Source organism: Gastrolobium bilobum, unplaced genomic scaffold (assembly GCF_033153095.1).
Source record: "Gastrolobium bilobum isolate Gb01-03AN ecotype WA unplaced genomic scaffold, APGP_CSIRO_Gbil_v1 utg4504, whole genome shotgun sequence".
In the NCBI taxonomy this organism is placed as follows: domain Eukaryota; kingdom Viridiplantae; phylum Streptophyta; class Magnoliopsida; order Fabales; family Fabaceae; genus Gastrolobium; species Gastrolobium bilobum.
Window position 1 is genome coordinate 124,246 of NW_026899275.1, and position 13,312 is coordinate 137,557.

At 34.0% G+C, this 13,312-nt stretch overlaps 1 protein-coding gene across 3 annotated transcripts; it reads right to left on the reverse strand.

The window, feature by feature from the left end:
* Positions 1 to 1,769: 1,769 nt before the first annotated feature.
* Positions 1,770 to 8,341, reverse strand: LOC133289103 (uncharacterized). 3 transcript variants are annotated; one of them, XR_009748447.1, is made up of 7 exons: positions 8,181 to 8,341; positions 6,401 to 6,560; positions 5,319 to 5,700; positions 3,813 to 4,489; positions 2,767 to 2,893; positions 1,971 to 2,018; positions 1,770 to 1,880 (listed from the first exon to the last, which is right to left on the reverse strand). XR_009748447.1 is itself a non-coding variant. In XM_061486978.1 (6 exons), exons 1-5 carry the CDS (start codon positions 8,248 to 8,250, stop codon positions 2,782 to 2,784), a joined length of 1,401 nt encoding a protein of 466 aa, XP_061342962.1. In that variant the 5' UTR covers positions 8,251 to 8,341; the 3' UTR covers positions 1,935 to 2,018; positions 2,767 to 2,781. The 3 variants fall into 3 exon arrangements, 2 of the variants coding, with proteins under 2 accessions (XP_061342962.1, XP_061342961.1); XM_061486978.1 differs by lacking the exon at positions 1,770 to 1,880 and having other exon boundaries at positions 1,935 to 2,018; XM_061486977.1 differs by lacking the exons at positions 1,770 to 1,880; positions 1,971 to 2,018 and having other exon boundaries at positions 2,295 to 2,893.
* Between the last annotated feature and the right edge of the window lie 4,971 nt (positions 8,342 to 13,312).

Genomic DNA, 13,312 nt, shown 5'->3' on the forward strand with positions numbered 1-13,312 from the left:
TATATAGAAGAGCATAACAGAAAAGAGAAAGATCTAGAATATCATTGAAATATTAAACTACCCTTATACCTAATATCTAATATATCTCCTACACATACAAAAAAGTGTGTGGGGCCCATTTTTTTCTTCTTCTTTTCACATGAGTTCTACACACTATATATATATATATATATATATATATATATATATATATATATGTAGGATATTCTATAACATGAGAAATATTAATCTCATATATAAAAGTATCACATTACTCTCTCTGTAGCGTCAGTTTGATATTATTTAGACTGAGGTAAATAAGCCTGAGGTAGGCAATTACAACATGACTTCGAAGTTACAATAATACATGCACACTCCACCCCTCTTCCCTTTCACTCATGCTAATCAACAATTTAATTGCAATTTTCCCAAGCATGATGCTAAGATGCTTTAAGAAATCGAAGATACTATAACCATTGTAGTTCCCTGTTAGCCGCAAGGCACGTACTAGAACAAATATTTTGGCAGTATTTATAAAGAAGTGTTAAAATGTTTTCATTAAGAACATTCTAATGTTGCAGTTGGGAGCTAATATGAAATGTTGATTAGTGAAAGAAACTGAGATACTAGGATAAGATATTAAATTGACGTTGCTTTTGTTTAAAAGAGTTGAAGATTGACAGGTTTCTTGTTTGCAAAAGCCACCACATTAATTTTAATAAACAAGCATCTTGAAGAGTTGAAGTATACAACAATACGTGAGTTATAGTTATCTTGCAGAATCAGCTAGGAGCTGTCATTCTTCAATTTTATACTACTATGCTCTGCCAATGGTTCAGCAACTTGATGAAATCATTCATTGGCGCTATTGTCACAAGCCACACATCTTTGTTTGTTACAAAAGAAATATAGGAGCATCCTACATGATCTAAACAAATACTATTCAACTATTCACGCAGGCAATCGGTCACAACAAATTAAAGCCCTCTCTTTGCTTAACAATTTATAAATGCACTCATTTGCTTCAACATTGATCTTTCTTTCTTTCTTTCTTTTTTCTTTCCCCCTTTTTTTTGTGAAGAGAGACCAATCTTTTTTGGTTCATGTTTTTCACTATATAATACTATGATTTAAAGAAATAAATAATTTTCTTTTCATTTTTAAGACAACATACATGTTCTTTTTACAATTAAGAACCTATGGTCACCACCATTCTAAAAGTCATTTTATTATTTCTCCTTTAAAATAAAGAGAGTTATTAATCTCATGTTGCTTGAGATAATTCTCTTATGTGTGTGAAATAAAAATGTAAAATCCACACTTTAAAACAAAAAGAAAAAGAAATGAAAAAAATTAGCACAAAATTCAATGAGTATATAAAATAAAATAGTTATCTCCAACGAAATGAGAAAAATATTTCCCTAAAATAAATGAGTGAATTTATCTCTAAAGTAAGCAAGTATTGATATAACCATATTTAATTTTTAATAAAGTAAAACAAAATATAACGCATTGCAACCTCCAATTTCCAACCCATTTGATTTATTTAATTCAGATTTGGGACCTAGTCAGCTGAGTACAATAATCTTGTTTCTTTTCAACGGTAATGTTACAAACTAACCGGATATATCAAAGCAAGAATCTCTTCATTAACAGATACCTGACCTCGAACCATCACATTATCCTTATTCAAATACCAACGCTATTATTGCATAAGAAAAAACATGTAGCATTAAAAATAATCGCAATGCTATTAATGAATACTACGCACACGTATAGCAGCAGATCTAATTTTGTTGAACTGTCATTTCATTTTTATATGGGATGGCCTAGAGCAAATTAAACAAAGCTCATCTTTATATCATTTATAACCTGAATTGTTGTTTCTCTTCCACAGCCAGCTATCAAGGAAAAATATATTAAATTTAATTATGTTATATTACATTATATTATAAGAGGAAAAAAAGAAGGTTCCCCTGTCATTTACATACCTTCACGGATTCAGCAATAGGTGACACTGGAACATATAGTGGACGGTCCTAACATAAATGTAGAACACTTGGACGTTTTAATGTGAATGCACAAAGTGATTAATATAAGCAGGATATGAGCATCTGCATCGACTTCTGATCTAGCTCTAAATAACAGTAATTTCTAACCACGGCAATTAGTGCTCATGCTTTGCAAGTTTGTACAAAATAAAGCATATAATTTGGATAAAGGGTAATGAGTATACTTCATGCTGGATGTTAAAAATAAAATTTCAAAAACCTACCTTTTTCTTCAATTTCTATATATGAGTCTTGTGTCTATGGAAAAAAAAAAAAAAAACAAAAAAAACTGCAGTCCTAAAAAATCAATTATTCTCGAGTGCTCTCCAACATGCAAAAGCACCCCCAGCCCCACATCAAAAATATAGATGTGAGGACTGACCTTGGCTTTCTTGCATCCTTGGCATTTCCATTCTCAGCTGCTCAAATTCATACATAAACATAGCCATTTATGAATATAAATTCCGTAGGGGAGTAAATTGCAAGATCGTGCATTTCCTTTCCTATTGTTCACGTCAGAGTGAAAATCATTTACAAAAGCTAATTTACTGGATTGGGAATCAAAGTAGTTTTGATTTTAAGCTAGATGAGACAAATGGAATAGTAGAACTACAAATGCATGTGCAAATGTCTTCCATTAAAAATTGCCAGGTCAAAAATATGCATCTCATGAACCCTACACATACCGTCGGAGCTGTACAATAAGATTGAATTTCTTGCAAGTTGCACCATATACCTTCATAAAGCTTCATTATTTTCTCCAGATATTAATGATGCTATCTGCAAATGACTTCAGATTTCCCCAAAAAGTTGATTTTTCTGAAATCACTGCTACACTGGTCTCCCTACTAATAGAGCTGTCACTGAATATTGGGAGAATGTAAGCAACCTTAATATCCTATACAATATTACTGGAAAGAATAACGACATGAACAGAAATTAAGTGATCTAAGGAAAAGAACAGGAAAAGCTGGAAATATTGTATAGGACAGCTGTATGTTCTTGGCACACGCAACCATTCATTAATACATTTTTAAGGTAGAATACACACAATATTTCCAAAACTCAAGAAGAACTATAATCTATAAATGTACAAAGTATATGTGTACCAGTACCTGTTCTTATGCTCAGATGACTAATGTAAGTACCAGATACATCAATTTTTAATATGTATAATTTCAGGATATTGCAGATATATTTTGGGCATGAAAGTGGGATAATCAACAAAGTCTTTTGTTTTCCTCTTTCGAACCCTTCTTTCAAGTTTTATGACTTTGTGTTTCATTTCATTAGAATAAAATGATACTTACATGTTAATTTTATTGCCCCGTTTATTTTTTAGACTTTAATTAAGACTAGGAAGTAAGAAGAAACATGCTTTTGTTGGTTTTCACATTATTCTGCCTGAGCATTTTGTTGAGTATATAAAACAGTCTGTGCGAGTGTCACTGTGAGTGTTCTTGTTTATTTGAATTGTATTATTGTCAAATAATAAATATTAATTATAATATTTTCTACAAGAATGTTCTTTTGTGCTTCTCTACATCATTGTTTAAACTTTCTATTCAATTTAGAAATTGTTTATCAATGTTTTATGAACAAACACTGAGGAGGGCACATGGAATATTTACCTGTTCCACTACGTGAATCCTAACCACACCCAATTCTGTATGATTCCAAAGTCATAACTAGTACTGGAAAGTCTGGAATAATGCAACTAGTAATAATATAGTACTAGTTGTAATAATAAAGTTGTATATCTAAAGAAATGAGAGGACTTACATTTTGGACTCATCCAGTTCTAAAGACCCTTGAGATTGCTCCATTTTATGCTTCGAACCATCCACACCAGGAAGGTCTTCTAAGGCATCTTGCTCTTTTATCTCGTATGCTGCTTTCTCAAAGCCTTTTTTCTCAGTTGTTTGATGGTTTTCCATATCAACAAACTTAGAATCATGGCTCTGACCTATGCTGCGGCCAGATTTTTCAATAAATGGAGCAGAAACCTGTTCTATTTCTTCTTTTATCAGGTGTCTTTCTGGTGCAACAGAATCAGAAGAACAACTAGACACAGCTTCCCCATTCCTCACATCATTTGGCACCTGGAGACTTGAATGGGAAAGCTCTCCAGACAGGTCTTCCAAGGCAGGTTGCTCCCTTCTCTCATAACCTGTTTTCTCAATGCATTTTTTCTCCATATTTTGATGATTTTCCGCATCAACAAATTCAGATTCATAGGCCCGAGCTTTTCCATAATCAGTACCATAACTTGCACTAAAGGGAGTAGAAACACCTTCTATTTCCTCTTGTAGCAGCTGACTTTCTGGTGCAACAGAATCAGAATAACTAGAAAGAGCTTCCTCAGCCTTAACATCATTTGGCATCTGGAGACTTGATTGGTAAGGCTCCTTAGAACATTTATCCAAAACATTACTTTCAGATGCAATGTAATTATTACCCTGTCAATAAAACAGATGGCAAATTTTAAGTATTACAAGAAAAGCCCTCGTTTCATATAATAATAAAACATATCATTCAATTAATAGTACAAAAACTAAAAATCAATAAGAAAAACAGTGAGGATTGTAGGAAGCCAGAACCAACAAAGGGTGAAACTGATAACTAACAGCATAAAAAGGAATATGATGCAATTTTGCTGGAGTAGACCCATCAGACCATTTATCATTCCTCTGCATTTGTTTGTATGAGAGTTCCCACCAGAATGCATTTAAAATTAATAAAGTTATTCACAATTTACAAGTGCTGCCGATCTTGATGTCAGGTTGAGGATGAAGATAAGGTTATTCAGATATGGCAGTATCTATTAGTCCAAAGCTTTGCAAATTTAGGGTCAGTTTGGCATGGGGGTAAAAATGAAGCAAAATTCATATCTGTTTTCAATAAACTGAGTACTATAAATGACCAATGAATTCTTCGCCCCTAATTTTACCCCATATCAAACTAACCCTTATAGAATAAACTAGAAAAAAAATGAACGAATTTCAGATCAGCAATTAGACATCAAAAGACAGCTAGCTGCATCTTTTGCACTAGTAATGCATTTTCATTTGAACAGAAAAGTGCAAAAATTTGAAGCATAATGATTTTACTTTTTCCGTCTGTCCTTTGAACTATAGTCATGACATTTACATAAACAAGAATGTTCAACATCCTTTTAAACATAACAAAAACCATACTCTGATCAGGTAGGAGCAATACTTATCCATAACAACTAAATTTTTAATATATCCATAAAAACTACAAGTGGTGCTAATTGTCGAATCTTACTGGTGTAGAGATAGTTTCATATTCGTTAGACAACTTTCTCTCCCAAGAGGAAGTCCGTGGCCCTCCCTTTTCTTCAAGATGATCATAACCGGTGTCAACAGTCTCTTTGTCATCTAAAACCACTGACGGAGAAACATCTTGTATAGGCCTGTGTTTTGCAATCTCAGTATTACCAGATGAAACATTGACAGATTCAGTGGTCAGAAGTTTACTATCATCAAATAGCTTTTCCACCAAAATCTCATCCATGCCGTTTGAAGATTTCATTTTAGAATTGTATTTTAGTTCCTGACTGATTTCCCGGACAACATAATAGCTGCCACCAACTTGTTTCTTGATATCCTTTGTAGTTGGAAATTTCCCAGCATTTTCTGCTCTATACCTGCAGAGAAAAAGGAAATTTACTCAACTATTCCTTAACGACTAACAAGAAATAAGAGCACGCCGTCCTACAATAACTGGACTGGGACAATGTTATAAAAAACAAAGGTCATGAGTATTCTCCTTTTCTTTCCTAGTAGAACCTCTGGTTGCATCCTAAGGAATAATGACAATGCACAGATGTGAGAATAAGTACATAAATTGAGTACTCCAACATGAACTTAACCAGAAAATGAACAGAACACCGAAAGGTAGGACAGCTTAAAGAATTTATATCCACACATTATTCTATTGTTGACCACAGACAAAAGTTTAGCAATAAGCAGGACATGTCATCAAAAACAAGCATTTTGTTCAAGCATGGCCATAAGAACAGTTCAATATGTCTTTTTTTTATTCCTGTTACCCCTTATTTATTCTATTACCCCTTATTATCTGTTCAGATGCAACAAAAAAGTAGAGTTCATCTAACATGAAATTGCATTATTTATTTTTGAAATACTTATTCTATAACCTCTTGTGCTTGCAAAATCTATTTTAAACTTCACGCGAAAATATTCTAAAAAAGGGAGGTACGCTGTGATGCATGCATTCCTAATATGCTGAAACAATCGATAAAAAAAGGCCAGGATGCAACATAATACAGGAAATCTCATAAAGTGTTAAATAAAGGTTTTACTTCAAAAGAAACAAAGAAATACTTGTTCACAAAGGACTCCACCATAGCTCTCCGTTCATGTCTTGGAACCCTCTTTCCACCCTTCTGAGCATTTGGTGTCTCAGAAGGTACAGAAGCAGCATATGACCATCCACGCCACTGGACATTTGACGGACCAATGGAATTGCATACCTCAAAGGGTACTGTCAAACAACACAGTAGATATATGATTACATAATTCAATAAAAACAATATCATGGTTGACAGTAATACATTACACTTTCAACCTTTATTCTAAAGAAAGGCATGGCAAAGCAGTAACTGTTACTAACAAGTAGAAAAAAATAATTAAAAATAAAAAATAAAAAATCCACACAGATGCTTCAAATAACACCATAGCATTTAACAGATCAAATTTACGGTAAACTATGATAAGCTTCAAGAAATACATAGATGCTTCAAATAACACCATAACATTTAACAGATCAAATTTACCGTAAATTATGATAAGCTTCAAGAAATGCTTTCCCATAAAATAACAATCAATAGAATGAAGAGAAAATTTTAGTTATATTTCTATAAAATAATTCAATGATGTATGTGTAAATACTACAAAACCCAATATTTTAAGGCTATGTTAGGAGAGAAAGGGCAGGGAAGGTTAATTTTTCAATTTTAAATTACGAGGGTTATAAAATGTTTATAAAAATGAATAACAGAGATGGGTTATTTGATAGTTTCTCAAACTATTCTGCGTGCTTGAAAGCAATCATCAAATAAGACCTTATTTACTTAAAATAAAAAATTTACCCTCCATTCCCTTCCCTTTCCCTCCAAAAAACTCAAATGGAATGGTATTAGTTGCTATTGTTTGGATAGTTTAAAATACGATGGAATGGAATGGAACCTGATGAAATCTATTCCATCCCATTCCATCTAATACCTCTGTTTTTCTTTCCCCAATTTAGGAGTATTAAATAGAACCAACTTATTATTTACTAATCTTCTTATCATTTCATTCACTTCCCAAACAATGGAATGAGGACTTTCCTCCATTCCATCATAAAATATCCAAAAAATAGTATGGTAATTTTATTCCATTCGATCTCATCCCATCCCATTCCATTCCATTCCACCCATCATAAAATATCCAAACATAGCCTAAGAAAACGTAACAAACAAAAAGATGTAGCTTCAAGGCTCAATGTCATTGACCTAATTCCCCATTCTAATTCAGTTTCATCACTTTCATGGCAGATGAAACAAAAGATAGCATCCAATTCGTTAAAGCACCATGAAATAGCATCTAAAACAATGCGATTGATCAATGAGCTTAGTTTCATGTCTACGTCCGACAAAAACAACAAAACCTATGCCTGAATAACAACAAAAATCCTGAATAATAATTTGAGAAAACCTGTAAAAAAATGTACATGGATGAAAAACCGGGAGATAAGAAGAGCGAAAACTGAGAGGAAGTGAGAGAAACATAGTGTCATAAACTCTGAAATCAGAAACTGAAAACCACATTTTGTTATTTTGTTTTGTTACAGTGAGTTGAATATGTATAGTGCAGAAGTGGATATCTAGAATCTAAACTAATTCTGTTAGATAATGAACTAATTCTGTTAGAAACTGTCCTAGTCAGTTAGAATCGGTTACATGTGAGAAACTGTTAGAGGATTGAGTTACAAACAGATTCTGAATAAGCAATAAGCTATTCTATACTATTCCTAACTAGGCTTAGTCTCCAATAAAACCTAGCAAACGGAAAGCACAAAGAAGCAAGAGAAGAAAATGAGAGAACAATGGAAGAAAGTTACCGTGTTTGGGTATGGGAGTGAGGTTGCGATTGGAGCGGAAGGAGAGGGCGATTAGAAGTTTCTTCCTCATCTGTACGTTACTCTCCGATGTGATCCTCTGCAACTCCAACTTCCATATTCATGATCTTAGACAGAGTGAAACAGGGTTTAGGGCTTTGCAGCTTCCTTCATTCAAATCTCAAAACGCGCAGAAATGGAGCGTTTCGCCGTTTAAGAATTCAATCCCCGCCGTGAGTCGGATCTAACCCGCTTAACTTTCGGGTTTACTTTGTGTTTTCTTAATATTTATTTTTTAAATTGAGTCTAAATTCGGAAAATTAATCTACATAAATTTTTATTTTATTATTATATACACTTAAAATGAAGACTAAATACGCTTTTGGGTCTCTAACAAAAAACACAGTCCCCAATTTAGTCCCTTACAAAAATAGATTAGTCAGTTAGTTCCTAACAAATTTAAAGTGGACTCATTTTAGTTCTTTTGAGGAACTAATATGGGTCTTTTTTAAATTTGTGAGGGACCACGATTTCAACTAAATGGGTCCACTTTGAATTTGTTAGGGACTAACTGACTAATTTATTTTTGTAAGGGACTAAAGTGGGGACCGTGTTTTTCGTTAGGGACCAAAAATAGTATTTACTCTAAAATGAAAGCAGATAATGTGAAAAAAGTAATTAGAGGTGATAATATGGGTGGGCTCACCCCAACTCGCCAAAATGGGACGGGGCGGGATGGTTCCCCTTTGAATGTGGGTTCAAAAATTTAACTTATCACGTTTTATAGTGGGTTGGTAGGTCAACTCGCAATTTAAAAAATAAAAAATAATTAAAATTCAAAAATAATTTACTCCCATTAATTTTTTTCAATCTCAATTTTAAATGTATATTAACTTATTCATAATTAATTTTTTCCATATCCATAATTAATTTTTTCCATTAACCTATTCACATTGTCCCTAAACTCTGCAAGTTGATGGTTTTCATTAACCCTCCGCCTCTTGTTAATTGGGACAGCATATGGAGATGGACAGGTCAAGAAAGGATTAAATTCCTTATTTGGAAGATGCATCATGAGAGATTGCTCACCAAAGATAGAATTGCAAAATGGAGCAATTCTTCTGATAAATGTAAATTCTGCCCTGACAAAGTGGAAAGTTGTTTACATGTTTTTATAGACTGCTCTAAAGCAAAGAACATTTGGTGTCTTCCTATCTTTCAACCCCTGCCTACTGGGTTCTTTATTGTTCATCAGTTTGGTGATTGGATGAATTTGAGTACAAAGCTGATTAAATTTCAAGCAGTTGATTGGAGGACTATTTTTTTATGGTGTGTAATCTTCTTTCGAATTGGAGAAATAAGGACCTGCATGAAAAGGGATTTATTAGACCTGACAATCCCACCAGCCTTATTACTAACCATATGGAGGAGTTGAAAGATGTCAGGTTGAAAAAAGAGGAAAGGTCAATCAGAAATCCAGATGTGTTTGCGTCTACCTCTTGGTCTCGGCCTGCTCAAGGATGCATCGATGATGCTATTATTAGAGCAAGGGCTGCTTGTGGAGGCATCCTTCGAGACTCCAATGGAGCTTGGGTTGGTGGCTTCTCTAGTTTCCTTGGCTCTTGTTCTCCCCTGCAAGCAGAATTATGGGTTGTGTTCCATGGTTTATCAGTCGCTTGGAACCAGGGCTGGAGAAATATTGAAATGGAGACTGATTCTATTCAAGCTTTAAGCCTTCTTACCACTTCTGGTATTGATTCTCAAGAGCTCCCTTTGGTAGCTAAGTTTCGAGATTTTTTAGATAAAGACCGGTGTTGTTCTCTTTCTCATGTGCCAAGAGCTAACAACAGGTGTGCGGATTGGCTGGCAAAAGAGGCTAGCAACAGAAGTTTTGGCCTTAATTTGTTCTACTCTACCCACTTGGATCTAGTTAATCTCCTCACTGCTAATACTCTTGACCCTGGAGAATAGTTTGCTGCTTCTACTTCTGAAGTTGTTACTGTTTATTCTGCTTAAGTTTTTTTGTTGTTGTTCCATCTATTTTCTTTCTTCTTTTCCTTGGGGCTCAGCCCCTTATTGTACCAAAAAAAAAAAATATTTAGTTAGATATTCTTTAAGAACGCATTTTTACCACTATATATGGATAACCTCTGTTATAACTAAAATTTTTCTTCTTTATTTTTTTGGGGAATACTAAGATAAAAAAAAGTTGGATATCATAAAAATTTAATGACAAATAAAATACCACTTAATAGCAAAAAAAAAAAAAAATAACGTGAGCCAACCTGCCCCTAACCCATTTTGACCCATAACCTAGCGGGGCGGGTTGGGATGTGTAACCCAACCCATCCCACTTTGGCAGGTTGACTTATCTAGTTCAACTCATATTGTCACCTCTAAAAGTAAGAATCCAACTATAGCTACATTTTGAATATCAAAGAGTAAGTAAACAAATATTCAAAAAAAAAAAATAAATAAATAAATAAATAAGTAAGGTGCTAAAAAAAATAGGAAAAACTTCAAATACCCCATTATGGTTTGCTTTTAAATCACTTATCCCTATGCTTTTTTTTCTTTACACCCCTATACTTTTTCCATCCAAGTCTTTGCTTAACAGTGTTAAAATTTTTAATTAATATGACTATTTTACTCTTTTTATAAATATACACTTCAGCAACCTTGTGCCATCTTCTTCTCCAAACTTTGCAAGGGTTTTTTATCATATAAAATTTCTCTAATTTTAGACAATTTATAAACTCCCTTTACATTCTTTATTTTTTCATGGAGTATCAAGGTGCAGCTTCAAAACAAACAATCCTACTTGTTTTACATCACTTTGTTACCTTCTCATTTAGCAATCAGGCAACAAGCCAGAATGTCATCACAACACACATTCTTTAACATCAAAAATATAGTCTACTATTCTAATCTCCACTCAAATCCCAACAAGAGGCTGGTAGTAAATCTCATTACCAAGCATATTTCAAACGGGATCTAATGGTTCAGGCATAATATCAAACAAGTTAAGAGAAATTAAACAAGCATCACAAAATCAAATTAAAGTAACAATTGGTCCATAATCTCATTTAAAGTTTAACAGGTGGGTCTTTTCCATTGCAAGCATTAACAGACACAACAAGCACAATGGCATATTCACATTCATCCTATTACTCAAGAAGAAAATAGTAGAATAATAACTTGAAATTTTGCACTACAAGCGAAGGGGAAAGGGAAAACAACACATAGAAAGAGAAAAGGAAAGGAAATTTCTTATGAAACTAAGTTTTCATTATATGAAAAATATTATAATGCAAAAGTGAGTACAAAAGTGCAGCTACACACTTATATAGAAATGCAAAGAATACAAGTAAGCTTTACACGTAAGCAAAGTGAGAAACAAAAACTAATAGACAGACTAACCAAAAGTAGTTTTGGAACTAAAATCAGTTACATGAAATTATCACGTGCATGAAACTAGAGAGCTATGTTCCTTTGGTACTTGGCTCGAACTCTCTTTTGCCTTTTCTATATTATTATATTGTATTAATCCACCCCCCAACTCTCGCACTCGCGCAAGTGGGATGCTGTATGACGAGGAATCCTAGCTTGGAGATGATAGAAGAGAAAGAAGGAAATAGAAGAGCTTTCGTAAACACATATGTAAATTGCGTTGCGGAAGGAACATGGGACAAACATAGAAGACCAGACTGCAATTTTTCTTGAGTAATGTGGCAATCCAATTTTATAATTTTTTAGCGTTCATGAAACGCTGGATTGTGAGCTAAATAGATTGTAAATCTATGGTCATAAAAGACGGATGCAGGCTTCTGAGAAGTAAGACGAAGATCATCAAGTAGAAACTGAAGCCATTGTAACTCATATGAAAGGCTAGCTAATGTCTGATACTCAGCCTCAGAAGAGCTACGAGAAACAGTGGATTGCTTTTTAGACTTCCATGACACAAGCAGTGGCAGAGCTAGGAAAAAAACCTAGCCAGTACCAAAAGACTCAGCCAGGTAGAACCCAGTCAGTGCCAAGGTTGTATTATTTTTAAAAACCCAACTAGTGCCAAGCTTGTACCTTAATTTTTAAAGAAAATATGTACCATTTTTAAAAATTAGCTGGCTGGTGCCAAGGCACCAGCGAGCTACCAAGTGGCTCCATCACTTGAGAAAAGAAAATGACCAAGGAACACAAAAAAATAAGTGATAAATCTTCTAATATCGGGGCAACAAGCCTGATCAAAGTCGGCCAAACCTGAGACATGAAGATCTTTTTTCAAAGGGAAAAACAACCCTTTGGTTGGACAACCCTTTAAGTAACGAAGAACTCGAGTTGCAGCTCAATGATGAGAAGTTATTAGGGCGGAGACAAACTGACTAAGCGGCTAGACCGCAAAGCTTATGTCTGGTCTTGTAGTTAAATAAAGCAAACGAACAATGAGTTCTCTATAAGCTGAAGCATTTGAAAAAGGATCACCATTTATCCTATGTAATTTGATCCAAGGATCAAGTGGAGTAGAAGCTGGTTTAGCAACTAACAAACCAGCATCTGCAAGCAGCTCTAGGGCATACTTGCATTGGTTAACAACAACACCTCGATGAGATCGTGCCACCTCTAAACCCAAAAAATATTGAAGAGGCCCCAAGTCTTTAATATAGAATTGCTGATCAAGGAACAATTTTACCCGATTGGTTTCATTAACTAAATCACTAGTAAGCATGATATCATCCACATAAACCAACAAAGCAGTGAAGGAACTCAAAGTATGATGGAGAAAAAGAGAGTGATCATCACTTTATTGTACATAACCTAGAGATTTGAGGGAAGTGGACAATTTTGAGCACCACTGACGACTAGCTTATTTTAAGCCATAGAGAGATTTGCGCAACAAACAAAATTTCCCAAGTGAAGTAGACAAGCCTGAAGGAGGTGACATGTAGACTTTTTCATTAAGTTCGCAATGTAGAAAGGCGTTTGATAACTCATATTTTATTGCACTTATTTGTTACTCTTGATTAGTATTTTTAGGATTTATTTGAATAAAATAATGATTTTTTTGAGTTAATTTAGATTTTTAGTTTTTGATTGGGTTTAATTTATTTTCGTCAGAATTTTTCAGCTTTACGTTACTT

Bases quoted from the DNA above. Each gene is read 5' to 3' on its own strand.
- LOC133289103 (XM_061486978.1), bottom strand. From the start codon at position 8,250: ATGAGGAAGAAACTTCTAATCGCCCTCTCCTTCCGCTCCAATCGCAAC. The intron at 6,561-8,180 runs GTAACTTTCTTC...GTTGTTTGACAG, and splicing joins CACTCCCATACCCAAACACG to TACCCTTTGAGGTATGCAAT. The intron at 4,490-5,318 runs GTAAGATTCGAC...TTTTATTGACAG, and splicing joins ATGAAACTATCTCTACACCA to GGTAATAATTACATTGCATC.